The 26,118-nt window shown below is 54.6% G+C and overlaps 9 protein-coding genes across 9 annotated transcripts; 7 read left to right on the top strand and 2 right to left on the bottom strand.

Annotated features, from left to right (window-relative positions):
- The first annotated feature begins 168 nt into the window (after positions 1–168).
- On the top strand, positions 169–2,818 carry SETTUDRAFT_165955 (uncharacterized protein). Its single transcript, XM_008032756.1, has 4 exons — positions 169–311; positions 390–1,390; positions 1,440–2,049; positions 2,104–2,818. The coding sequence occupies exons 1-4, from the start codon at positions 233–235 to the stop codon at positions 2,643–2,645; spliced, it is 2,232 nt and encodes a 743-aa protein (XP_008030947.1). The 5' UTR covers positions 169–232; the 3' UTR covers positions 2,646–2,818.
- Positions 2,819–2,984: 166 nt separating this feature from the next.
- Positions 2,985–6,221, bottom strand: SETTUDRAFT_123280 (glycoside hydrolase family 36 protein). The gene is made up of 5 exons (XM_008032755.1): positions 5,962–6,221; positions 5,775–5,906; positions 5,608–5,724; positions 3,426–5,505; positions 2,985–3,338 (listed from the first exon to the last, which is right to left on the bottom strand). Exons 1-5 carry the CDS (start codon positions 6,028–6,030, stop codon positions 3,133–3,135), a joined length of 2,604 nt encoding a protein of 867 aa, XP_008030946.1. The 5' UTR covers positions 6,031–6,221; the 3' UTR covers positions 2,985–3,132.
- A 182-nt stretch (positions 6,222–6,403) lies between these two features.
- SETTUDRAFT_143046 (uncharacterized protein) lies at positions 6,404–8,513 on the top strand (the record flags this gene model as incomplete). The annotated part of the gene is made up of 5 exons (XM_008032754.1): positions 6,404–6,639; positions 6,704–6,857; positions 6,907–7,193; positions 7,246–7,591; positions 7,653–8,513. The coding sequence occupies 5 exons, from the start codon at positions 6,404–6,406 to the stop codon at positions 8,373–8,375; spliced, it is 1,746 nt and encodes a 581-aa protein (XP_008030945.1). The 3' UTR covers positions 8,376–8,513.
- A 116-nt stretch (positions 8,514–8,629) lies between these two features.
- SETTUDRAFT_35328 (uncharacterized protein) lies at positions 8,630–9,946 on the bottom strand (the record flags this gene model as incomplete). The annotated part of the gene is made up of 2 exons (XM_008032488.1): positions 8,630–9,871; positions 9,929–9,946. 2 exons carry the CDS (start codon positions 9,944–9,946, stop codon positions 8,630–8,632), a joined length of 1,260 nt encoding a protein of 419 aa, XP_008030679.1.
- A 1,128-nt stretch (positions 9,947–11,074) lies between these two features.
- SETTUDRAFT_181691 (uncharacterized protein) lies at positions 11,075–12,057 on the top strand (the record flags this gene model as incomplete). Its single annotated transcript, XM_008032753.1, has 1 exon — positions 11,075–12,057. One exon carries the CDS (start codon positions 11,075–11,077, stop codon positions 11,795–11,797), a length of 723 nt encoding a protein of 240 aa, XP_008030944.1. The 3' UTR covers positions 11,798–12,057.
- Positions 12,058–12,592: 535 nt separating this feature from the next.
- SETTUDRAFT_143043 (uncharacterized protein) lies at positions 12,593–15,571 on the top strand (the record flags this gene model as incomplete). The annotated part of the gene is made up of 1 exon (XM_008032752.1): positions 12,593–15,571. Exon 1 carries the CDS (start codon positions 12,947–12,949, stop codon positions 15,569–15,571), a length of 2,625 nt encoding a protein of 874 aa, XP_008030943.1. The 5' UTR covers positions 12,593–12,946.
- Positions 15,572–16,500: 929 nt separating this feature from the next.
- On the top strand, positions 16,501–18,755 carry SETTUDRAFT_35325 (uncharacterized protein; the record flags this gene model as incomplete). The annotated part of the gene is made up of 2 exons (XM_008032487.1): positions 16,501–16,657; positions 16,714–18,755. 2 exons carry the CDS (start codon positions 16,501–16,503, stop codon positions 18,753–18,755), a joined length of 2,199 nt encoding a protein of 732 aa, XP_008030678.1.
- Positions 18,756–19,421: 666 nt separating this feature from the next.
- SETTUDRAFT_165951 (uncharacterized protein) lies at positions 19,422–21,264 on the top strand. Its single transcript, XM_008032751.1, has 3 exons — positions 19,422–20,136; positions 20,185–20,965; positions 21,015–21,264. Exons 1-3 carry the CDS (start codon positions 19,448–19,450, stop codon positions 21,210–21,212), a joined length of 1,668 nt encoding a protein of 555 aa, XP_008030942.1. The 5' UTR covers positions 19,422–19,447; the 3' UTR covers positions 21,213–21,264.
- A 722-nt stretch (positions 21,265–21,986) lies between these two features.
- On the top strand, positions 21,987–25,116 carry SETTUDRAFT_181688 (uncharacterized protein; the record flags this gene model as incomplete). The annotated part of the gene is made up of 1 exon (XM_008032750.1): positions 21,987–25,116. The coding sequence occupies one exon, from the start codon at positions 21,987–21,989 to the stop codon at positions 24,981–24,983; it is 2,997 nt and encodes a 998-aa protein (XP_008030941.1). The 3' UTR covers positions 24,984–25,116.
- Positions 25,117–26,118: the final 1,002 nt, after the last annotated feature.

Genomic DNA, 26,118 nt, shown 5'->3' with positions numbered 1-26,118 from the left:
CCGCCATCAGCGGCCCGTGGGCGTGTGTATAGTAGAGGGCGGCGAGGGGTTGGAGGGGTGGTGGGGACCGTTTGCCGAGATAGAGCCGCCTAGGCATCGCTCCACGCCAACCACGGCACATGCACATGCACATGCCCGCCCTCTCCAGACGACCAGGCGCCGCGACAGCTCTGCGCCATTCTCTTCCCTCTCTCCATCGCGCCCGGCCACTGTTGCGGCAATTGCACGCCCCATGCCTTTCGGACACCACCACCAGAACGCGCCGAATGACCCGGCGCAGGGCATCTATGCCGCGGCGTCGGCGCTTGGGAGTATGTACATGGACTCATCCGCCTCGCGGGGGCCCTTGGCGTGAACACTAGGCTGATATTCGTCTTCGCCATGCGTAGGCATAGGAGCTCCTGGAGGCAATCTGCGCGCAGCCACGCAGGGCACCACGCGGGCAGGCACCGATGCCTTCATGCCCCAGGCCAGCGGCAACGCCCAACCACCACCCCCCAGCGAGGCCTACATGGCCGCCACGGCACCGCCATCAGCAAACTCGAGCTTCGACACGCCGCGACACAAGGCCCCGAGCCTGAGCGGCCGCACCAACGAGGAGCTCCATATCTCGACGGCCGTCGGCCAGCATGCCTCGGGGCCGCCCCCTGCGGGCTCATCCCAGCACATGTACAACTCGCCCGACTCCTATCGGTCGGCGCCCAACATCAACGTCGACCATGGCACCCCGCAAACCGCCCAGTATGCCGCTCCCGCTGTGCCTGGCAGCCTCCAGCCCGCCACGGGCCCCGGCCAACAGCCACCGCAACAGCAGCAACAGTCGCAGCCGCCACAGCAAGCCCCGCCGCAACAGCAACAGCAAGCCCCGCCGCAGCAGCGACCGGCGCCCACGAGCACCCACACGGCGCCCGCTGGGCCTCCCCAGGCGCAAATAGCAACCAACGCCCAGCAGTACACGCTACCCACGCGCTCAAACACCATCAGCCAGTCACAGCACTCCCCCCACTCGACGCATGCCTACTCGCGCTCGAGCCCAGCCGGCCTGGGCCCTGAGCAGAAATATATTCCTTTTTCAAACACCCCCGAGAACTCAAAGTACGCCGCAGCCACCCCCACGCAAAAGTACTATCCCTCGACCCCTTCGGGCGCCGCCTCGCAATCCCCCTTGGGCCTCGCCGACATCCGACCACGCGCAAACTCCAACATGGAGCCAGAGACTACGGGCCACGGCAATTCCACTCTGGGCGACATGAACAAGGTGGCCTCAAACAGCAACTACCTAGCCCCGTGGAGCATATACGCCTTCGACTGGTGCAAGTGGAATGTGACTGGCGGCAACAGTGCTGGCAAGATGGCCGTGGGCAGTTACCTGGAAGACAACCACAACTTTGTAAGCAGTCATTGGCCGCCACAAGGGCCTCCGCTAATGCACCATCTAGATCCGCATCCTCGACACGCAGATAGCGCCCCAGGACGTCTCGTCTCCCGGCGCAACCCCCTACGGCCTTGAATACAATGCCATCGCCGAAGCGACATGCTCCTTTCCCGTTACACGCATGCTCTGGGAGCCGCCGTCATCCCAGAAGCAATCCACCGACCTCCTCGCTACATCTGGCGATCACCTGCGTCTATGGTCGCTGCCTCAAGCCACCAACAACACCAGCAACACCATCACGCGCTCGTCGTCTGTCAACACCCGAGAGCCGCAGCTCCCCAAGCTCACGCCCCTCGCGCTCCTGTCCAATTCCAAAACCCCCGAACACACTGCCCCGCTTACATCGCTCGATTGGAATACCATGTCGCCCAAGCTCATCATCACCTCCAGCATAGACACAACATGCACAATATGGGACATACCATCGCTTACCGCCAAGACGCAGTTGATTGCACACGACAAGGAGGTCTTTGATGTCCGTTTCTGCGCAGGCAGCGTTGATGTCTTTGTGAGCTGTGGTGCTGATGGAAGTGTGCGCATGTTCGATCTGCGCAGCCTAGAGCACAGTACCATCATCTATGAGCCCTCAGACAAGGGAGCTGAAAGAGATAAGGGTTAGTGTCTTGTTTTTTTTTCTTACCCATAAGATTACTAACACTGGCGTACAGGCTCACCTACAGGCCGCATGTCTCCGACCAAAGCCCAGCAGACCATGTCGTACGCACCGCCGCTCCTCCGTCTCGCTGCTTCCCCGCACGACTCCCACCTTCTCGCTACTTTTGCCGCCGATTCAAATCTCATCCGTATCCTCGACGTCAGACAACCTGGTCAAGCCCTCCTGGAACTTCGCGGACACTCTGCAGCCGTCAATTGCATAGAATGGAACCCCTCTCGGAGAGGTATGCTCGCATCCGGCGCCGATGACTCGCTCGTCCTGATATGGGATCTGCTACACGCAAACAACGGCGCCACCATTAGTGGGGAACATGCTTCAACACAGTCTCCGCCTGCACCTGCGAATACTCACTCTGCAAACGGCGCCGCGAACCAGCAGAACGCGCCAGTCGGCCAAAAGGGACCCTATGCCAGCTGGCGATGCGACTATGAAATTGGCAACCTGAGCTGGGCACCCCAGAGCGCTCTGACGGGACAAGGCGGCGAGTGGGTTGGTGTTGCTGGTGGACGCGGTGTGTGGGGCGTCAAGCTATGATGAATGGGGGGCGCATCGCAACGAAATGAGCAAAACGTGTGTATGAGAAAAGCGAGACGGAAAGAAAAGAGCACGAGCCGTTTGTTAGGTCTTGGGGGTTTGAGCCAAAGCGTTTCGTGGGCGTTGTATGGGAAGCGCTGTATGCATATTTAGCTTGATAAGATACCTGAAAGTTTCTTTACACGATGAAAGTTTCGGCCATGCTGCTTTGTATCTGCTGTGACGCTCATGCTTGCAATACTCAGTACTAACCTTTCTGTCATTTGATACCCAACGTTTTTTTTTTCTCTTTTCACTCCGGTCATTGCTATACGAGCAGTCAAGAGAAAAAAAAAGATAGACGTTTTCATATTCAAGTACGACAGTCAAGCACACCTTTTCACTCCACCATCATCGACATCCAACCCCTAGACACGCAAGACGAGAGAGGAGAAAGACGCAAACAAACAAACAAACAAACAATAAACAGAACCCGCATACCGTGGCTTCATCGAATAATCACCTCGACAACAACCTCATTGCTCCAGCCAGCCTTTGAATCCGACTCCTTCCACGCCCTCGCCGTATCAATCTCCAGCACGTTTTCGCATTCGTCGCTCACCCTGACGCAATGCGCGGGGACGGGGCGACCGAAAATGACGGCAAAAAAGTCTTTTTCAATGGAGCGTTTGGGCAGATGGGAAATATAGAGGCCTATTGTGCACGAGTGGAATTAGCATGTATAACGACAACAACAGAAAAAAAAGAGAGAGAGAGAGAGAGAGAGAGAGTATGACTTACCAAAAGTACCTAGCACCTTCAAACTCGTCCAGACCCTCAGGCGGCCAGAGTTGCGCTCGATATACGAGTCCGTATTGATGATTGCAGCAGCCCCTGTCATTTTACCCACGACACCCAGATTCGCCACGCTAATGTCGGCGGGGCCCTGTGCGTCGAGTCCCTTTTCGCGCTGCAGGGTAAACGACAGCAGTGGGAATGCAGACAGAATGTCCCAGCCGCGAACGGGCAGATCGACATGGACGAATGCGGCGTTGGAGGCTACGCTTGTGGGCTTGCTGACTTGGCCGTCCGAATGCGAGCGGATGACGTATGTTCCTTTTTCGGCGCCGGGGAAGGCGTCGAGGGCGATGAGTTCGGCAATGGGCTTGTGGGTGCAGTTGAAGACACCGAGAATCGACACGCCTGTGTGTGCCATGCCAACATACGTGTTGACGCGGAGGAGCACGGCATCGTCGTAGGCGTTGTATGCGCTGGTCGTTTTGCCGACTGTGTGTGGACGCAGGATGACCGTGTCGCCGCGAGGCGTGTTTCCCGTCATTTGCGTGATGAGGTCGACGTCGTGCTGGCCGGGGACATCGGTGATGTAGATGGGTCCGCCGCTTACGCAGCGCCCGGCGGCGTGGAAAGCTGCGTAGTCGTGGCTGGTTTGGAACATGTCCCAGTCGGGGAGGATGTTGAGGTACTGCGTGAAGATGGAGTTGTGTGCGTTGCAGAAGATGTGCCATGGGTGGCTTGCAGGCACCTCAGGGAAGAAGTCGTCCGAGTTTCGCAGCAACATGCGTGGTCTGTTGGAGAGGAACTGAGAGTAGAACATCAAAGGAGGAGCTTGCGACATGCAGGATATGGCTCGCGCAGAGAAGTAGCGGAGTTGAGCAATGGACCAGGCGTCCTGGTAGGACTTGATCAGTTCGCGCCGGTCATCTGCGTCCTGGAGTTCGTCGAGGAAGAATTGGGCGTCCGTCTTTACGGAATCCACTCCACACGACGACAAGAACTGGTAAAAGTCCTTGTAGAAGCGATCAACGTCTTCTTGGCCGACGACCATGATCTGGCCGCCTGAGACTCCGTCTTTCAGCTTGACCACTTTCGTCTTGTATTCTTTGGCTATGCGTCCCCCGGGGGCGACACCACCCCAGTAGCCAAACATGGCATGCCAGACAGCAACGTGTCGAATGTGTGGATTCCTGCTTCGGATATCGCCAACGGTGGCCTTGAGGCCACGAGGAAAGCCATTCTTGTTAGCTTCAAATTCCACCCAAGCGTTGTTGAATTGGTCGCCGCTCTCGGTATTCAGCGACTGCCAGTTATCGTCTATGATGAGGTTGCTGATGTTAATCTCGTTCTTGCGCAGCGATTCCAGGGCATCAAAGATCTTGTCCTCTGTGAGCTTCTGACCCAGTCCGTTCCAGGTGCAGTACGACAATCCATCGTACCAGTTTTCCAGCCATTGTGGCTTGAAATCGTCAGTGAGAGCCTTGATCTCTTCATTGACTTGTCCGGTCGACTTTTCGTACGCCATGACAAGCTTTCGTGCATAGTACATGGATGCTGCAACTGCATCTTCCAGGGCCTTGCCAACTGCAGCAACAACACGAACAGTGCCATCTTCTTGACCATCGTTTGTGGAGTTCATCACAATCCCTCCATTGCCGTCGTGAGTGAGGATAGTAAGGACGTCCTTGACCCCACTCACTGCTAGCACTACCAGATGTGACCCGTCGTGGCGCTCGAATGCAGCCAGAATGGCGTCTTTGTCAGGCTGGAAGCGGTCTTTGCCTTGTCTGGGAGCAATCCAAGGACCCCATAGGCGAACTTCGGCAAACCAGCGGGAGACATTGTTAGGTTTCCCTAGCTTTTCCCGCGATTGGCCTTGTGTTCTTCCAGAGGCTGCTCCAATTGGATAGCTGACATCCCAAAGCAGCGTATTTGGCGTGTCGCTTTGCTCTTTTGCAACTGTGAGGAATGGAGGAAGGTTTTCAAGGTAAAATGTCAGGCTCTCTTGCAGCGGCTCTGACGACTGATAGATCAGACGACCATCAGAGGTGGAAAAGTGCTCGTTTGCCCATTTCCAGGGTTCATTCTGCGAGCATCAGTCGAGTTCTTGCAAAAAGCAAAAGATGATTGTTCTCAGCAATCCTGAAGCACTAAAGTGGTTGAAATTGTCAGAAAGAAGACGACACACCTCTGCTGCTCGAAAAGTAATAGTGAACGATACTGAAGCGGCATGTTTTGGACGACCAGCAAGCTCAATCGTAAAGTACTGATGTTGAGTGTCGGATTGATACGGGCTGACGGCCGTCTTGCTATCATCAGCTCTCTCAACAAATCATGCTCTATGGCTGCTCATACCACAGTAGGCTCGTTGGTTGGACTAAGGCTAGAGCTGGTCCATTGATCGGACGTGTCAAAGTTGTGCCACAGGGCCACTTGCCAGGTCTTTTCCGAAAGAACCGAGCTCTGGATGACTACTGTGAACCTGACCTGGGGCGGTGTTAGACTCGAGCTTGTCGGGCAGCTGCTCAATTGCCAAACTCACCGAGTCTCGGTCTGAAGGAATGGTGGTCGTCTGGCCCAGCGGCGGGTAACAGCTCAGAGCAGCGTACATGGCGGCTGGATATGAGGTTCCAACGTAAGTAGGTATTCCTCTGACAAGTAAGCTGTGCTGTTAGAGCAGGAGGACACGGAGGGGCGGGCACAGTGGCAAGAGACGGAGGCAGAAGGATGAATTGATGTGTGATTGCTGTCTGATTGCGCTGGCTAGGTAAGTGACGGTGTACACGAAGGCACGAGACGCAGCACCATGCACATGGACAGCGAGGAGAGCATGTGACGTGGACGAATGCGGATGCGGATGCTGGTGCGGAGGTGGTCGGGGAAGCTGCAGGGGCTCGGGCCAATCGGCGTCATGCTGGCTCCATCTTGGCAGGCCCGGACACTTTGCCCTGGGCCCCAAATTCAATGCCGTGCAATTGGCAGCCATGTCGGCCTTGAGACGACTGTCCCGCCCACGGCTCTTGGTGTGCCGGACATGCATACGACGGCAATCCACGCTGGCGCGCGGCGAGCGGCCCACGTCGAGATGGGCGGACGAGGACGCGGATCCAGCAGCCAGACAGGCGCAATGGGAAGAGCAGGCGGGAAAGGTGCGGGTGGGCGCGCAGCAGAGCATGCTGAGCGTGCTTGAAGAGCGGGGGTTTGTCAAGGACATTGCGGGGTGAGCACAGCAGGGAGAAAAACAAAAAGAAGCCACCGTGGGACTTGAGCTGAGAATTTCGCAGCGGACGCCAGACGCTCGACTGGCTGCTCACCGAGAAGCGCATCGGCGCATACGTCGGCGTCGACCCGACGGCGCCCTCGCTGCACGTCGGCCATCTTGTTCCTCTGATGGCGCTGTACTGGCTGTATCTCCATGGCTACTACACCGTCAGCTTGGTGAGCCCCCCGCGCGTCGATAGGCACCACAGCCGCTAATCATGGGTAGTTGGGCGGAGGCACGGTACAGATTGGAGATCCGTCTGGGAGGACAACAGCCCGCTCGCGGCTGGGAGAAGATGTGCAATCCATGAACGTGGCGAGCATACAGCGGCAGCTCGAGAAGCTTTGGACCAACGTCAAGTGCTTAGGCATCAAGCACCAGTACCCACAGCTCATCAGCCGGAAGCAGGAGATCCTTAATAACCGCAAGTGGCTCGAGAAGCTCAGTGCTGTCGAGCTCATGAGAGACTTGGGCTCTGGCATGCGTCTGGGCGCCATGCTCAGTCGCGATTCGTAAGTGTCAGCTGACTATATCTCAAGACTCGTCTCTCACACACTTGTGCAGGGTCAAGCTCCGAATGGAGAGCGGAGAAGGCATGGCCGTATCCGAATTCAGCTATCCTCTGTTTCAAGCGTACGACTGGTGGAGCATGTACAGGAACCAGGGCGTTCAACTCCAGATTGGCGGCTCCGACCAGTACGGCAACATCATTGCCGGCATGGGCGCTGTCAGCCACATGCGCAAGATCCACGGCATGCACAACGAGGCAGAAGAAGAGGACCCACGGACAGCCACATACGGCCTGACCACGCCGCTCCTGACGACGGCGTCAGGCGACAAGTTTGGCAAGAGCGCGGGCAATGCGGTTTGGCTTGACGGCCAGATGCTCAACTCGTTTGACCTCTACCAGGTATGTATATAACAAAGAGGGTCTCACACCAGAAATACGAACTGACTAGAAATTGCCGCAGTACTTTATGCGCACCGCCGACGCAGATGTAGAGCGCTACCTCAAGCTCTTCACCTTCCTGCCCCTCGACTCCATCGCGCTGCTCATGTCGCAGCAAGCCCACGACCCGGGCAAGCGCCTCGCCCAGCACATTCTCGCACGCGAGATGGTCGAGCTCGCCCACGGCGCAGCCGAGGCGAAGAAAGCCGAACTCGCACACAAAGATGCCTTTGGTCAGGGCACAAACACCTTTTCACTGCTGTCGCTCCGAAACGCTCTTTCCAGCTCCAAGGCACCGGAAACTCGTGCGGCGGCTGACACGACGAGTAAAAGGGAAAAAGAGCTGCTGGCGTACAAGCAAGCTTTTGCTGCGAGTGCGCAGTCTGTCCAACCACAGCAGCAGCAGCAGCAGCAAAAGCCGCTGCAAGACGACAACATTGTCACGCTGCCCCTGTCCATGCTTCAACCTGGTTCCTTTGCCCACATCCTCCACGCCGCCGGGCTCGCAGCATCTCGCTCAGAAGCGAGCCGATTGATAGCCAAAAAGGGCGCTTACGTGGTAGTGCCCAACTCTGGACCGCTTGAAAACCCTACTGCGCTCAAGTGGGCGACCATCCAGGAGGGCAAGGACGTGGATCCCAATCACTATCTTGTCGACTGGGAGGCCCTGGTGCTGCGGGCGGGCAAGAGCAAGATCCAGGTCTGTAGGGTTGTGAGGGATCATGACGACAAACGAAACAAATGATTTGTCATACGACAGGTGTAAGTGAGCGTTTTGTGGAATAAGTCGTCTATTCTTGAACATGTTTGGAACAGCTAAAGATACCACTATGCTGAGTTCGTTCTCCGCTCTACCATATTGGCTATTCCAAGGAAATTCTGCTGCATTGGTGGTGATGATGATGATGATGACGATGGTGATGGCGATGCTATACGGAATATGGCAATGATTCCACCTACCGTCAATCTACTCACCCATGTCAGTCCACTGATAGCAAACTAGTCGACACAGCGTGCCCATCTGCCCAGCCCCTGTCGTGCAGTATGCCTCGGATGCTGGAAGCGCGTGCCGACGCCGACTTTGCAAGGTGCTTCTGGGGTACTGTTGGCGTGTGCATTGTCAAGACATGTTGGTAGCGTGTTCTCTTTGCATACGCTATGTGGGGTTTTGGTAGGCGATGTGCGATTCGTGAGGTGCCTGTTGCGGGAAGAGCGGTATCGCGAGGGACCACGCTCGATACATATATTTGGACTCAGGGGCGTGTATTGGATTTGGTCATTGGAGGAGGGCAAGGCTTGCTTGTTTGAAGGGCCTGGCGTAGTGGGACGCTGGGCACTAAAGGTGGGGCGCGGATTAGCAGTCATGTCGTGGAAAGGCGAAAAGGAATGAAACGCCAAGGGCTGTGTTTCGGTGTATGTATGCTCCTGGCGGCCAAAAGGATCTAGTGGCTTGATTCTGACAGGCCGCCACGGTTTGGGCGACTGTCGTATGTGTCTGGAGGCGGCTTCGTGACTAAACTCGGCAGAGAAGTGCTGGCAGAATTCGGACCTGGCGTGGCCATCTTCTTGTTCTTTTTCTTCTTCTTCTTCTTCAGAGCCATCTTGGTCCCAATCGGGCGTCGAGACGCCGGCGAGCCATTCGGATATGCGGCCATTGGGGACAAAGGCCAGAGCAGACGTCGGGTTGCGCGAGCGTGCCACCAGGTATGCAGAGTCGTCTGACCACGACTCGGAACTCTGCGCTGATAGCCCGACAAAGGCCGAGGGAGCATCGTCTGCTGAGGCTCGAAATGATGTCGTTGACGACATGCAGCGGGACGGTGGGCGGGGAGTGGGGGGGTTTTGCTGGAAACGGGCTCGCACACGCCCGTTGTGTACTAGTGCTAGTGGCGGCGATGCTTTTCTCGAAACGTTGGCCAGCTGTGGATAGAGCGTGTGGCTAGCGGGCTGCCGTGTGTGCTGTTCACGGCTAGCATCCTCGAAGATCTGCCTCATGCGGGCGGCATGCCCAGCACGTGCAGGCGACTGAAGCAGTAGCGAGCCGTGGTGCGAGCGGCGCATGCGAATATTGGCTTGGCCAGCAGCGGGCGAGGGCGAGGGCGGCCCTGGGCCTGACTCCCCGGGCCTGCCACACGGTGTAACGGGTCTCGCAGTGGGGGGGCAGCCTGTGGAAGCGTCGTGCGACGGCGCATGTCTGTGTGGGCTAATCTTGTTGTTTTCGCCGTGGCCGCTAAGCGTTGCCTGTGCGAAGGTTCAGTAACTCGCCAAAGTGAAGCCGGCGGCGCCTCGACGACAAACTTGAGGCAGCGAGGCCATGGCCGTCTTCCGTTCTTCTTTCTGCAGCGTGGCCCGCGGCGCAGCAGCCGTCACGCTCTGGATGACTCGAGATGGCGTTTGGGGTGGCAGTGTGACATGGTGGCTTATATGAGGGGCGCTGCAGGCGCTTGACTAAGGAACGCGCCTGCGCATGCATCCGCCTGTCGTGCCTGTGCCTGTGCCTGTGCCTGTGCCTGTGCCTGTGCCTGTGCCTGTGCCTGTGCCTGTGCCTGTGCCTGTGCCTGTGCCTGTGCCTGTGCCTGTGCCTGTTCCTGTGCCTGTGCCTGCAGCCTGCGCCTGCTCCCCTTGGCCGGCAGCTCTTGTTGTTGTTAGGGGCGATGATGTTAATGTCGTTGGTGGTGTATTTATAAATCGGGCCGGCGCAGGTAATATTATGCGTCAATGGATGTCGATAGGGCGTGCAAACACAGTGCGGCTGAGAGGTCAGCAGTACTTGTAAGCCGTCAGCCGTCAGGTCCAGGTACCAGGCCGGGGCGATAGTATACTATGGGAGGGTCGAGTTGTGCTGGCTGACGTAGCAGGGGGGTGGAGGGAGGAGAGGCAGGCAATATGGGCGTATATGGGCGTACTGTAAGGGCCATGGCGCAAACGGCTGTGCACATGGGCGCGCACCGAACGGCAGCTCCGTCGGTTGTTTTCTTTTTTGCTGTGGCCGTTTGCGATGCTAGCTCCATGCCGCCGCTGCCATTCCAATAGTACGTCGACGTCACGTGCCCGCTGACAGACAGCCGCATGTTCCCTGCGCGCGTCTTCTCTTTCCGATTCCATTTCCATTTCCATTTCCATTTCCATTTCCATTTCCATTTCCATTTCCCTTCCCCTTCTTCATTCCCGCGCAACAAGCCGTGGCATCGATAGCCTTGCCGGCCCCGCCGGGCTAGCAGCTCCATGGCCGATCGCCATCTTGGATGGTGGGTGGGTGCAGCTCGCGTTAATTACATGTACAGCCCTCTGCAAACATGTACTCATGCCGCGACAGTGGTTCTGCACCTTAATCTTGCGAGCAATTCCCCGCTGCGATATTGGCCGTGCCGCCGGCGACGCCCGACATGACGAGATGATGGGCCGTTGCCGATATAATTATATTGGACTGCCGCTGGATCAAACATGCGCACCCCGGCCGCGACATGCCTATATGTACTTGGACCGCGTCGATACTCGCAGGCGTACCCGCAGCGGCCCTCGGCGACACGTGCAGCGGGTGCATCGGACGGCGCTCCCAATAAAGCGCCGCACATGCAAGAAGCGAAGCAACTCTTTCCAAAAGGGCCGTCTTGGCTGCCATCGCACTCGCGACGGGCTCGTGGGCCTGGCTCGCTCGCGCAGGGTTGTCAGTATGCAAAACGCGCCATTGCGGCACCCATCTGGAGCACCTGTGCCTGTGCCTGCACCTCGTCGCCGCCGCCAGTCGCCGCCCTTGACCATCACCACGCCCCAACCACCATGGCCATGCCCATCGCCATCGCCATCGCCCATCGCCCCCCGCCCCCAGACATGCCCGGCTGCGGCCCTCGCCTCGCCACACACGCTCACCCACACGTCCACGCCCACGCCCACGCCCACGGCCGCTCCCTCGTGCCCGTAGCCTCTCAGCCTCACTGGGCCAGGTCCCCCGTCAGCATTTTGTGCATTGCGCAAGCCCGCCAGCCATTGGGCGTGGTGCGCGCGTCCTTTGCGAGCCCCTCGTCGTTATCTCACGCCCAGACGGGAGTGTGTGGGCTGCCCGTGCCTGTCGCACCATGCTCCATCTCATCGTCAGTGACCAGTCCGAGGCCCCTGAGCCGACCGCGGACATGGTGGCGTCTCTCGCTTCCTGCACCACATGCCTAGCCCTGTGCTGGTACAAGTAAACTCTGAGCCATGCAATCCTTGCCTGTTCCACTCGCAGCCCGGGCTGCTCCCCCAAAAGTCTCTGGAGCCACGAGACATAGCTAGCCTCGCTGCCTCGCGCATCCTGCCCGTCGTCCTCACTTCTTCCTTTCCTGTCGTCGTTGCCTCAGTGCCTTTTCCAGCGAGCTCGAAGCTCCTTCGGTGACGCAGCCCCAGCCCCAGCCCCTGGCCCGCCACCCTCTCTCTTCAAACCTCGTCCGTTTTCTTTTTTCCCCTACGTTCGTGCCGTTGCGAAGCTTAGCCTCCGCCTTTACCATCTGTATATACTACACTCCTGTCTCTTAGCCTAACGGCCTGTCCACCACCCACCGCAACCACCCCAACCAGTCACCACCATCCCCCCAGCCTCTTCGGCTCTGCAAAGACCACTGTTCCGACATCGCTCGTTCGACCTCTCCCGACCTCTCTTTTTCGGTATGTACATGGATTTCTCTTGAAACCCGTTTGGGCATCGTCGCTACGCTGCTGCAACAGAGAGTGTCACAGCGCCCTCTGCCTGCTCGTCTAGGCATCCACCGTCGTCCTATCTGGCCTGCCATGGCTGAAATGCATAGACTCTGTCTTGATAGCAGCCCTGCTGCAATTCTGCATTGCACCATCCTCTGTTGCTGTCCTGCCTAGGTTCCATTTCTCATGCACGTAATCCGTTCTGACTTTGCTCCATCATAGGCCTGTCGGTGTCTGACACAGCGCATTCCCTCGGCATGCCAACCATCTAATCACTGTCTCACTAGGCCAACTGATAACTGGCAACTGTCCGCACAAGGATACGCGACTTTCCGCCGTCTCGGATCCTTCGGTTGGGTTCGTGGCTGTTACCTTCACTCACTATCCTGAATGCCATTTGCATCGTTATTTGCATTTTCAACCCAAGACTCTCACTTTTCGACTGACAGCTGCGTCTCTTACATGTTCGCGCTGGCCATCCGTCGCCTGGCAACAATCGCATATGCGTCAGTGGCCACACAGTCGTTCTCCCCGTCCGCACTTCTCGCCACTTACGGCCTGTCTGGCCCACCATTACTACCTTTTTCATAACAGCCCAGTGTCGATTGGCACACCAACCGCCATCATTTCTACACTCAATTCATGAGTTACGATCCAAGGTTGGGCGCCGGAGCATACGGTGCGACGGACGCAGATGGCGATGGATACGCGAAAAAAGGCTCAGTACGCGCAGCTCGGGAGAGGATGCAGGCTGCGCAAAAGAGGACCCAACTTCCAGATACCTCCAAGATCATCGGTCTTCCGCGTCGACCAAACCAACTTCGCCAGCAGCAACAGCAAGAGCAACAACAACAACAACAAGCCTTCCAGCGCGCCGGTCCATCGCGATTACAGATCAACACTGACAGCCGGAGTGATACAGACTCGAGCTCTCCATCACCGCAATGGCCCCTGCCAAATGTCAGAACCCAAAGGGTAGATCCCGTTCCTGACATTCCGCCCCGCTCACCCCGGAGAGGTCAGCCACCACAACTATTTCAAGACTCACGCCCCCTGTCGGAAGAGTATCCAATCCAACAACTATCACCAGAACTTGCCTCGCCAGTATCACCAGGCTACCTGCATCCCAATGACACGCTTTCGCCGAGCTCGTATCGCTCCTCGCGTCCTATCACCACCTCGTCGATCGCGTCCGATTCCTCAATGGGATCTATACCCGATTTCCCTGTCCCGCAACCGCCCATGCCAAGCATACAACAAGCTCGGCGATTCCCCAGTATAGGCCCGCCGCCCTCTGCACGAAGAGGACCCTCGTCATACTACACCCAAATGTCATACGTATCGCCAATCGTCGAAGAGTCCGAATCGCATTCTACAGCAATACAGTCGCAACGAGGATCCTTTGCATCGAGTAATGTATTCCCAAGCAACCAGGACGCTTTCTACCCCGACGACGACCCCTTTTCCGACGAGGAGGACATGTCTTCTACCAATACCGGATTCAACTCGCCCACGGACCATGACGATCAAAGGGGCCTCGTCCGGCAATCACCAACTCTTGTGCGACAAGCTAGTCTGGGCAGGCGAACCAAACCATCGCTCATGACCATCAAAACGGTAGACAGTTCAACCAAATCGAGGACGGATGGTGCTGTAATGGCTGCGGGCGCAATGGGATTGGGAGCCGCAGCGATGGCGGCAAGAGATAGTTACTCTTCCAGATCCAGGTCGCCTTTGAGCAGGGAATCTTCGTCAGACTCTCTGAGCACGCTGCAAACATTGAGAAATAAAATGGCAGCGGGAAGCACTTCATCACCGCTTTCACAAGAACTGCGCCCGATCACGCTGGCGGACCGTGCCGGTGCACGACGGCCTCCGAGGCTCGACATGGAGGCCGTTCGCGAAGCCGAGGCGCGTGGCAGCCTGACAAGTTTGCCCGATCTGATTCGAAGAGCTACCCGACTCGCATCCAATCTCGACCGCGGACGCACAGCGAGCCGACTAGGCATGGATTTCTGGGAAACCGGTGCCCCCGAAAAGAATGATGTGCGCCAGTCTGGCTTGTCCGAAATGCTTGCAGCGTTCCCACCACCTGGCCAGGAAACTCCAGAGCGTACGGGCCGCGGTACCCCAAACAACACCAATGGTGGCAACACTGAGTGGCCTTCTGTCAGAAACTCGAACAACAACATCAACAACAATAACAACAACAACTACGTAGATGTCGGCGTCCAGAACGAGAAGCCTCAGCAGCGTCGGAAATGTTGCGGTATGCGGTTATGGGTGTTCATCTTACTCCTCATAATCTTGCTTCTTATCATCGCTGCAGCCGTCGTTATTCCAGTGGTCCTGGTCGTCATCCCTAACCAAAACAAGGCGGCTAGCAACAGTGCTGCTCAAGACAACCGGGGCAACAACAATAGCGGCAACGATGTGCCAAGCACAAACCCACCTCCCATGCCCTCACAAACAGCCGGATCAGGCAACGGTCAATGTTCCGGTGTCATTACTTGTCAAAACGGAGGGGTTGCCATCTTGAACGCAGATCGATCATGCAACTGCATTTGTATCAATGGGTTTACCGGACGTACATGTACCAACAACGATGCCACTGGATGCACAACCGTCACCATTGCAGGTACTGCAAAGAATGCTACCACGGGCTCCGCCATTCCGCGCCTCATCGAAGATGCCAATACCATGTACAACGTGACCCTTGATCCCGTCCGTATTCTGTCTTTGTTTTCAACCCTCTCTCTCAGCTGTGCAGCCGAGAACGCCCTGATCACGTTCAACGGCCTGGCTTCCCGATCCGTATCCAAGCCTTCGTACGCTATGGATTTGAGAGCGGCACTTCATCCCTCACGAACGCGTTCAACAATCCATCATCTTCACCCCGCGAAGATACCAGGCCATCAAGTCAAACGCCAGACTGTCGGTCAGAGTGGACAGGGTGAAGCCTCGAACAACCGGAATTCGGCTGGCACCAAAGCTCAGATACCGCAGCCAATCTCGAGCGACATCAATTCGCTCGATCTCGGCCGTATTGCTGTTCTTCTTACGCTGCAAGTTACCGGCAGTCTCGACACTGCCGCCACCGCACAGGAATCGATACAAACCCTCCTCACCAACAACCGTAACGGCCTTCCCGGCAGTAGCATTGTTGACACCGGCCCTTTCAAAGTAGACTTGGTCAAATTCACCATTCAGTTCAACAATGGGACTACGATACAGTCGAAACCTTCATCCAAAACCCTCAAATTTTGAGCGCCTTGACTCAATGTCTGTTCATCCCCAGATGCTTTACATCATCAGCTCAGCGATACCCATTTTGTATTTTCAATATCTCTACAGATCGACCATCTATTTTCCTTATTGTTAAAACCCCTGTACTATTACAAGGCTCAGTGTTCGCCTATGGTAGCACAAACCTGGCCCTTTCCCCTTCGTTCACTGTCGTTAACAACACCTGTTTCTTATACCCGTCCTGTGGACGCTTGTTATGACCTCCCCTGCACTGGATGTAATGTTTGTACCGTGGGATATACCCTAAGATGGAGTTGGACAATACCAGTCGTGATCTAGGAACTTAGATTATTAAGTAGCATACTGCATGGAATACATCCTCACAATGCAAGTCGTACAAACTATGCATGTTCTGCAGATGATGAATATAATAATGACTTGCCGTATTTGGTATCACGACAGCCCAGGCGCTATTTGCTCTCCCTAACGTGTTAAATCAACTACGTCAACCAATTCACCATCGTGTTGTTGTTATTGTTGTGGTCTTGGCAGCACCTGGTGCATTCACTTCCACTACCGCACTAAGAACGCCGTGACGCGAAAGTCCAGGTATCACTCTTTTCTCATTCGCCATTCCATGTCCCACTTTTCTCTTTCAGGTCTCGAAAACTTGCCTTCATTGATGACATAACTAGCGTCTGGATTGCACACCACCTCCCGTGCGACAATACAGGTTGTAGAGCAACAGTATCGATCTGCATCGCACACAACACAGTCTACGGCAAATACTTGACAAGCAATCCAGCAGACTTATACCAAATTCTTCTATCTATTCTCTATATACTGTTCAAGACACGTACGCTGGAACTGGGCAGACGCCCTGCGAGACTACAGAAGATTACGACAACATCCACATCGAACCCGCAAACAACCAAGTAACACCCATAAACATGTGGGCAATCAAGGTCTTACCGGCCTTGTTTGGCCTACGTCCATGGTTGACCCCGTCGCTGCCTTTCTCCAACGTCGAGGTCGTCGAGGTCACGAGATTTGTTGTCAATGCACCGAGCGTGTGGCCTACGGTTACTGTTACTGAGACCATTGGTGGTGAGTAGCTTCAAATATCTATCTCGAAGCATCATCTGACTGAGCTGTTGTGTTAGTTCCGGCGAGCGCCATTAGCTACGCCTTTTTCACTACCTCTTCCACGTCGACCTTGCCATCTCCCCGTCCTACACTCGACCCCTACAACCACCCTCCACTGCCTCGGTCTGTTCGCCACGCTCAATCAGCTATTTTCGATTCGGCAATTCAGCAGTCCACGTCCATGTTTTCCTCCCTCTCGGATCCACAATACTCCAGGCTTGATCTGATCATGGGTGTCCTGTTGGCTTTTTCCACGATGATGGTTTTTCTGAGCTACCAAATTCTCATCAAAAGGAAGGATATACACACTGTCATTCAAAGGATGGATGCAATTCCTGAATATATCAAGAACTATTTTGATTATGCTGCATGGCAGATGAACTACATTGGCTTAATCATCGCGCAGTGCATCTGGCTTTGTGGATATTGCACACCTCAGATGGTACTGACTTTCCTCATCACATATATTCTCATTGCAATTGTATGCTTCATGTGGCTATCGCTCAAGCTGAGAGCCGCCCAGGGCGCTCGATTGCTGGCTCAATGGGCAGTCGCTGCGGGACCATTGGCGATCCAATGCGTCCGTGCTTTGAGGAAGTGGACAGCCAGGCGATCTATTCAATGGTACAATGATGGAACGATCAAAAAGCACATCAAAAATACCGGTGAGCGGTGGTTAACCAGAAACTCCACTAGCGAGTTCCTATTTCCGAGGACATACAGCATCCTACCGAACCGCCCGACACAATCTCAGATGTTCAAGGCCATTGCGACGGATCTGTCTTTTCTGGCTTGGAATTCTTTTATTCTTCTGTTCAAGCTCCGTCTTCAATCCTGCACGCACATTCGTCGTCATGCGAAAGATGTCTATTGGGTCACGTTGCAAATCATTTTTGGGCTCGATGGTGATGACTTGTCTTGGCCAGTATGGATGGCTTGCTTCAAGTGCATCTTGAGAAACGTCCGCATGGTCATTGATAAACTCTATACACTTGTCACCGCGTTCTGCGGTAGTATTCAGAGTTTTGTGCAGCTTCTACAAGCCTGGTACAGACGCGCCATTGTCTTTTTCGCATTCGAGACATTTGGTATCGATGGAAAGAAGGTAGAGAACCCCAACAGCTACGCGCATGAAACCTTCAACGCCTTCATGGAAACGTCATCATACAATTGGTGCAAAACTGCCCTCTTGTACCTGAGGCTCAAGGCGACTGAAGAGGATCTCGCCGAAGCACGAAGGGAGCCCAAGAGTATCACACAACAAGGCAAGCCTGACTATGTTCACGAACTTGCCAACAAATGCGTTGGCTACCGACGCACGCTCCTAGAAGTCGTCTCAGACAACAACTACCTTCGTCTCCTGGCTTGCAGCATGTTGAACGCTCACCACAACATAATCAACGGCAGGAGGCCCAATGACCTCTACGCCGAACATCCCTACCAACCCAGTCTCATCAAATTCACCCCGGTCCCCGATCAGCAAACGGGCCTCTACCTTGGCTACAACGAGCACACGCGTCGTAAAGACCACGACCTGGGCCACGAATACCGGCGTAACGTCGAAAACTTCGCAATGGACATTGCTCGCGAGCCTCACCGCATGTCCGCCATTCTCAAGCGGCACCCACTGCTCCGCGGCCACGTCCCAGACCACTTCGACCCGTTCCTCAAAGACCACTGGGTCTTCTCCGGCGTGATCCCTGGAATGAACATCCCGTCGTACACCACAACCAACAACCCCTTCGACATCACGGCCAAGCGCGCGCGGCCCATCACCAATCCTGCGCAGCAGTTCGGCCCGCAGATTGAAGATTTTGCTGCTGACGGGCGTCTGGACCAGTGGACTGAGTTTGCTGCTCCAAAACAAAAATCCACGCCGTTCAGCAGCGAGGGACTGCGCGGCTTCACGAAAGGAATGCGGTTTGGCGCTACGCCACTGAGGAAACATGCGGTTCTGATTTCTTCGGCTGTGCCGCTGAGGGCGTATGCGGCCGATCCTTGTCCTAGGGGTGAGCCCAGACGGGGGGATCTCCCGGTTTACAGGAAGAACTTTGCTTGATGGGGGAGGGGAAGGTGGGTGCGCTGTCTGCGGGAGATGGGGGGCGGGTCTGAGAGATAATTCAAATTCCGACTGATGCTTTGCTGTACACTGTATGATGGCTGGACTTGTGGGTTTGTCATATCTGCGATGAGTTACTTGTCTGGTTTTCCGTTTTCTGTTTTATTGTTCTTTGGTTTTATGATTCTGCCTTGTTTGCAAACTTTGTATTGCTCTTTCTTGACTTTTTTGCTCTTCTTCTATCTTGCTTCAGTTGGCAGGTAACCAAGGCCTCCCGCTTTTTCTCTCTCTCGAAGATACCCATTGGTTTTCTTCATAGGTTCGTATATGTACTTATTTGAGGATGTCTAGCGCAATGCGGGTTGAAGAGACCGAGACGAGTATACACAGGAGGCGTCAAGGGCGCATTGCGATGATCACGTGAGGTGCGTATCAACTACCCTAGCTCTAATCTATAGATAGCATAGCTTCAAAATGCTGCCATGGAGTAATCATGGTTGACAGCAAAGAGGAAATGTCGATATTGTTAGCAGATGAGGCAATGGAGCGTCTAGCGCTACCCCGCCATGCATGCCCCACCTGGCCTGCACTCAATTACCTGTTCCTAGCTGGTTGACACAAACACCCGCCACACCACCTTGCCCCCTCTACGCCACGGCCGATCCCGCCATAATTTCCTCAACTCTCCCGCAATGCCTCAGGAATCTTCCAAGATTGCTGACCCCGACGTGACTTCCCAAGCAGCAGCCGAAGCTGTCGCCGAATCGAGCAAACAAGCAGAGGCCGAGTCTGCACATGAAAGCGGCGATGAGGAGACTGAGACAGTAGAAGGCGCCGAGGGCGCTGCTGGAAAGAAGAAGAGTAGGAAAGACAAGGTCAAGGACGCCCTCAGCGGCAAGGGAAAGGCGGGTGAGGTCACAGACTTGGATGCGCCGGCGGGAGGAATTCTGCCTAAGGAAGTCATGAATATGCTACTCGCAAGCAACCCTAGCCTTGCGAACGAGCTCCAAGGCAAGGTGAACAACAAGGAGGACCTGCAAAAGTTGATCCAGAAGCTCAACATCAACGACATGTTGACAGGGCTGGCACCGCAAGGCGGCCAAAAGGACATGGCCAACCACGCGTTCTGGAAAACACAGCCCGTTCCCAGCTTCGACGAGATGGCAAGCAAGGACAAGATCAAGGACGGCCCAATCAAGGAGATTGATATCGACAAGGTTGATAAGAACCCAAGCCCAATGTACCCCGGTTTTGAATGGGTGACTATGGATTTGGAAGACGAGAAGCAGCTGGAAGAGGTCTACGAGCTGCTCACAAACCATTACGTTGAGGACAAGGATGCGACGTTCCGGTTCAAGTACTCGCCGTCGTTCCTAAACTGGTGAGTATGTTTCATGAGGAAAAGGCTGGCTGGAGCTAACGGCTGTAGGGCTCTCAAGGCACCCGGCTGGAAGAAAGAATGGCACGTTGGTGTCCGCGCGACTGCGTCAGGCAAGCTCGTCGCATTCATTTCCGGTATTCCGATACAGATGCGCGTCCGCGACAAGCTCCTCAACTGCTCCGAAGTCAACTTTCTCTGTGTCCACAAGAAGCTCCGGTCGAAGCGGTTAGCACCTGTGCTTATCAAGGAGATTACCCGCCGCTGCTATGTTGAAGGCACATTCCAGGCTGTATACACTGTTGGCTCGCTATTACCCACACCTGTTTCTACCGCCCGCTATTTCCATCGCGCCATCGACTGGGAGAAGCTGTACGATGTCGGCTTTTCTCCTCTTCCCCGCGGTAGCACCAAGCAGCGCCAGGTCATACGGTACAAGCTTCCAGACACTACATCCACGCCCGGACTGCGCGAAATGGAGGCCAAGGATGTCGACGCAGCGCTTGATCTCCTAAAGCGATATCTCGAACGCATGGACATGGCACAGGTGTTCAGCAAGACCGAGTTTGAGCACTGGATGGCACCCAAAGAGAAGCCCAAGGAGCAGGTCGTCTGGAGCTATGTAGTGGAGGACCCGCAAACCCACAAGATTACCGACTACTTTTCCTTCTACAACCTCGAGAGTACCGTCATTGGCAACAAGAAGCACAACACCATCAAGGCGGCGTATCTCTTCTACTACGGTACCGAGGTTGCATTCGAGGATGACCAGGCCAAGCTGAAGCAGCGGTTGAACCTGTTGATGAAGGACGCGCTGATTCTGGCGAAGAAGGTGAGCACGCTGGCGGTCCCCAAGCTGCGCGCCCTGCTAACACGACTAGGCCGATTTCGACGTGTTCAATGCCCTCACGCTGCTTGACAACCCCCTGTTCCTGGAAGATCAGCGCTTCGGTGCTGGAGACGGTTCACTACATTACTACTTCTACAACTACCGCGCTGCGCCGATCCCTGGCGGCATCGACTCAAGGAACCAGGCGAGCAAGGAGCATATGGGTGGTATCGGATTAGTCATGCTGTAATCATGTTCCCCTGAGCCAGTAGTAGGCGGCACCAAAATTGATGATGTTTTTGGGGTACCAGATGCGCGTGTCTTTGTTCGTGGAAGGCGGAGTTGCAGTCGACTGGATAGCTGGTACTACGTCTGCGGTCTGTCTGTCCCGTCTGCATGGTGCATGTCTGACTTTCAAGCAACGCCAAGGCAGTGATATCCGGCCCTTCGAGCAACCGTAACAGCTGACTAGCTCGCCCATGAGTATTTGCCACAAGGCTGATGCACCGGCACCGGTAGTCGCTAGTGCTAAGGCGCGAGGCATCGAGGCATCCACGTCATATGCTCAGCCCGGCAGGCTGGGCCTTACTTAGCCCTGCCGCTTGTGTAACACTCCTATTGGGTAAGTGCGACGGCACGTACCAGTGGTTCAGAGACCCTCTTTCCACCTTGGCTGCTGTCTCTTCGCATTCACTTCTGTCTTTCTCTTTGCCAGATTGACTGACCACACAGACCGCCGCCGGCGCCTTTATTCTTGTTTGACATTGCCACTCACTACATATACGGCGTTCCAGCCAAGGCCGACTGCCGCGCGGACTGCAACTGTAGTCGGCATCAGCCTCGCGGATTCTCCTGATCTACACACTACACACGTAACTGTGCCCGCTCCACGCACTTGGTCTCAGCCCGCTTGAACCTCCACTACTCCACACGCCCTCGGTCTCACCCTACACCCCGGAACTCCGCGCGCAGTCCTCAGTGCCACACAAGCCCCAACCACCAACACCACCAGCATAAGCACAAAATGAATGCGAAGAATGTCGAAGAAGCCGAATACAACCCCTACCACCTCTTGGACGAGGCACTGTCTGCTGGGTGGGAGAGCACAGACGTTCTGTCTGCAGGCGCTCAGCAGCCATTCAACTCAAGAACCACCAGCCAGGACATCGCTAAGTGCGAAAAAATAATACAAGAGCGAACGAGACAGCAACAATCCACGTCCCATTCCTCGTCCAGCGCATCAGATACTCCAGTGGGCCGGCCTGCGGGAGAGTCGGAAGATGACAAGACTAGAGTGGCAAAATATGAGCAGGAGACCGCGTCCAACTACCTAACTCGGAACAGCTTTGCAGAATTCACACATCATATCAAGAGTGCTTGGTGCCGCACATGTAAGGAGCCCTTCTTTTCGTCGGAGCTCGATATTCGTACCCTATTCCAAGACTGGGCCGACGGCGTGGTCAAGCAGCTGTCATGCGTCATCAAATGCAAGAGTTGCGGGACGTCTTCATGCATCGCCTGTATTCCCGAGCCCTTCTCCAGGCCATCCAAGATTGGGTTTCAAGAGAAGAAACAGTGCGTCTCCTGGTGCTGTGTTGGGGGTAGGCTGTTCATCATATGGGTATTGCTTTGCGGATTCGATCGGCATTTACATGAGTCCAAAAAAATCGGCGTTACTGACAACAAGGCAAATTCGGATGCAACCTCGAAGAAATCTAATCCCAATAAGAAAGGAAAAAGACCAAGGCGTGACGCCAGTGGGATGCTTCACCAGAGCTTCATGCCCAGGGGGAGAGGTTACGGCACCAATGCCGACGGGATTAGCGATCTGGAAGACATTGAGGATATAGATATGGAAGATTACTTGGAACTCGTGAAATCATATGACTTCTTTGCCGAGCATGGTCATATGCCGAGCCAGTCGAAGCCTCCTTTGATTGGCGACAAAAAGGCAAAGGGCATTGCGAAGGCGAGGAGTGCACAGATGAGCGAGGACAGATTCGGCATGCTAATCCTTGGCTTCTTGACCGACCTTCTTCCATCGTTGGAGCGAGCGACACGTTTCGACTTTAACCCACCCGGCGCGGTTCTCGAGATGCTCCAGGGTAGCAAAATACTCACTTATTGCACCGAACTCTTGCGAAATGATTCAATCATTGACATCGTTAAGCGCGAGCACCTATACCAGACGCTATTCAGCTTCATGACCATGATGGGATCGCACCCCAAGACCAGTGAAGGGCTGTTCGCACCTCGTTCCACACGTCCTGAAACTATCGATCTCCTTACGCTGTCATTCTGTGCGGCGGCTCCCGAACCAGAGGAGAGGGTTCCGGCTCTTGCCAGTTACCTGCATATTATTTACAAGCCGAGCTCTTTGGTTCTGAAAAGCGCAAACAGCAAAGAGGATGACTTTGCAAGCGACGACGGCCAGACCATGCTGCGGATTTGCCACCAAGTGTCGAAACTTGCACTATTTATCGAGGTAAATACCAGAACAGAGGACAAGAATACAGCTGCAGCCATTCCCGAGGATCTTGTGATCAGGGGCGTTGAGGAGAAAGACATATTCCCTACGCACAAATACGCTCAGAACGCGAAAAGTTTGACATTTTCGCAACCTGGTCGGTTCAAGCGCATCATCACCGAGATTAGCACATTGCAAACAAGCCTACCCCCTGGAATATATGTTCGATATTGCGAAAACAGGCCAGATGTTCTCAAGTGCGCCATCATTGGGCCACTCGGGACACCGTATGAGAATGGCATTTTCGAGTTCGATTTCTACTGCGGCCCCAACTTTCCCAATTCTCCTCCCTATGTCTCATTCAAGGGTACCGGAGGCGGAACAATCTCGATCAATCCAAACCTCTATGCTGATGGAAAAGTTTGTCTTTCCTTGCTCGGTACATGGACAGGAGAACCTTGGAAACCTGGGGAGTCGACGCTGCTTCAGGTGCTCATCTCCATTCAGGCGATGATTCTATGCGAAGAGCCGTGGTACAATGAGCCAGGAAGGGAAGTAGGCTACCACCAAAGCACCGCAGGTAGTCCATCAGAGAGATATAACCAGAAGCTGCAGGGCGATACAATTCGCTATGCATTACTTGAATGGTTAGAAAAGCCCCCCGGGTTGTGGAAAGATGTGGTTGCCCACCATTTCACGCAGCATGGCGACGCCATCCTCAAGAGAGTAGAAGAATGGGCTAATGACATCGAAAAGCAACCTCTGAAGCGCTCCCAGCGGACCGGAGCAGACTTCCAAGACTGGTCCGAATTCGAAAATTCATACTTATATGCCCTTGGCAACACAGTGATGACCTCGGCCGTGTATAGCATGATGTCCAGTTTGGAGACCGCCTTGCAGAGCTACGGAGCTACATACAAGATTAAATGTGTTGCTCCACCTCCAACTCCAAAACCTCCAGGATCGAAACCTTTACTACCGAACCCAGGGGCTCTTCCGTCATTTGTGTCACCTCCCTCTCTGATGCCGCATCCTGGTTCTTTTCCAAGCATGCCTCACACACCGCCGCAGCCACAACCACCGCCGCCACCAGTCCCTCAGTTTATGCAAAGCACCGCTCAGCATGTTAACTACGCTCCTGCTTCGCCTGGCCATGGGGGATACGTGGGTAGAGGCCAGATCCCCAGCCATAATACAAGCACTCCCGGTATGTGGGGGTTATGCATGCCACCCCATGCTGGATATACACCGGAAAGCTCTTCAGGCCCTCCAAGCTCCAACACTAGGTCTGCGGCTGCTCGTGGTCGTGGTCGTGACGCAGTTGGCTCCGGTGGGCGAGGTGGCCCCTTTCATCATGGCCCCGGTCCATTTGGTCGTGGTGGAGGCGTGCTTGGACCTTCATCAAATGATGGCCCTGGATTATTCCCAGGCATCTTTTTTGAATCGATAGGTGGAGGACGAGGCGGAGGAAGAGGGGGAGGGCATGGACCGGGAACTGGTAACTTGGGAGGGAATGGAGGCCGTGGAGGCCGTGGAGGTCGCGGAAGCGGCTAAACTGATCTTTGGAAGGGGTACGTAATGTTTCATCTATTCTTGCTTTCAGGAGGTCAAAATGATCAATCTCCAGGATTTTTGGATGAGAAGTTGCTTTGTGAAAAATGACTATGGTGTCTCAAAGATATGAACGAAATGGAGACAAAAGATGGCACAGATCGTGGTGGTGGTAGTGGTGCTCTGTACTTTTAGAAGACAACAGCTAGGCTGACCCATAAGAAAACTATGATAAAAATAAACCCAACAACTTCCTTACTGGAGTATTGGAAAAGGACATGATATGTAAAGTAAGAAAACCAGCCATTTTGCAAGCTCCATGTCTCTTGGACTGTGGAGGAACAGCTTTGGGTCGGCGTTACCGGAGATAACCCACATTCCGTCATCGTCACATCGAACCACCCGCATTGCAAGTCAGCTACACCACGCTACCAACTTCGAGTTTTCTGGAAACCGCTAGGAAAGCACGCTATCTAGGAGAACCGACCACGAGGAATCGACTAACAGCACTTTTAACACCTGCAGCTAAGGCGCTAGCGCGCAGTAGGGAGAAGAAGGAGGCCTTCCTTCGTTTTCTCACGCCTGTGAGAATTTTCTCACAGAGCTTGGGCTCTAATGCCAAGACTAGAGGGGCCAATAGGAACGCAGGAGCTTATTGAAGCTCAAATTCAGCAAGAAACACAGACATATCAAAACAATAAAAATAACAAAAAAAGACTAGCCTCAAAGGACCTTAGAGGCACAAGCAAACGACTAATGGATAATAATCCAGAAATCGAGATGGCTGAGGAGGCCCCTACGCCGTGCCCTAACAGGCAACCAGAAGAACCGCCTAGGCCTACCCATACTAGGACAAGAAGCAATTTTTCTCCATTTATTGGAGCAGTGCCAAGATACCCTACAGTAGGGAAAACACCAAAGGCAACCTCTATTGAGGAGGCCTTAGAGATTGCTAGAAACCTAGTAATCCAAGCAGCTAACCTAGCTGAGAACAACCCTACTAGGCAAACTAGTTTACTAGACCTTGTAGAAGTCTTTAGAGACTTTACAGAGAACGGCAGAGTAAACAAAAAAAACTCTACAATTCTAGGAGACCAAATCTCCTCTCTATCTAACGTCTCTAAAGAACTAAGAGAGG

The sequence above is a fragment of the Exserohilum turcica genome, assembly GCF_000359705.1.
Source record: "Exserohilum turcica Et28A unplaced genomic scaffold SETTUscaffold_8, whole genome shotgun sequence".
Classification (NCBI taxonomy): domain Eukaryota; kingdom Fungi; phylum Ascomycota; class Dothideomycetes; order Pleosporales; family Pleosporaceae; genus Exserohilum; species Exserohilum turcicum.
Note: the sequence above shows the minus strand (reverse complement) of the source record. Positions and strands in the feature narration are given on the sequence as shown.

What these genes read in the sequence shown, in the direction of transcription:
- SETTUDRAFT_165955 (XM_008032756.1), top strand. Translation starts at nt 233, where the DNA reads ATGCCTTTCGGACACCACCACCAGAACGCGCCGAATGACCCGGCGCAG. An exon ending in CGCGGCGTCGGCGCTTGGGA is followed by an intron (nt 312 to 389) that starts GTATGTACATGG and finishes CGCCATGCGTAG; the next exon opens with GCATAGGAGCTCCTGGAGGC. An exon ending in GGGAGCTGAAAGAGATAAGG is followed by an intron (nt 2,050 to 2,103) that starts GTTAGTGTCTTG and finishes ACTGGCGTACAG; the next exon opens with GCTCACCTACAGGCCGCATG.
- SETTUDRAFT_123280 (XM_008032755.1), bottom strand. Translation starts at nt 6,030, where the DNA reads ATGTACGCTGCTCTGAGCTGTTACCCGCCGCTGGGCCAGACGACCACC. An exon ending in CAACCAACGAGCCTACTGTG is followed by an intron (nt 5,725 to 5,774) that starts GTATGAGCAGCC and finishes GATGATAGCAAG; the next exon opens with ACGGCCGTCAGCCCGTATCA. An exon ending in TTACTTTTCGAGCAGCAGAG is followed by an intron (nt 5,506 to 5,607) that starts GTGTGTCGTCTT and finishes TGATGCTCGCAG; the next exon opens with AATGAACCCTGGAAATGGGC.
- SETTUDRAFT_165951 (XM_008032751.1), top strand. Translation starts at nt 19,448, where the DNA reads ATGCCTCAGGAATCTTCCAAGATTGCTGACCCCGACGTGACTTCCCAA. An exon ending in TCGCCGTCGTTCCTAAACTG is followed by an intron (nt 20,137 to 20,184) that starts GTGAGTATGTTT and finishes TAACGGCTGTAG; the next exon opens with GGCTCTCAAGGCACCCGGCT. An exon ending in CGCTGATTCTGGCGAAGAAG is followed by an intron (nt 20,966 to 21,014) that starts GTGAGCACGCTG and finishes TAACACGACTAG; the next exon opens with GCCGATTTCGACGTGTTCAA.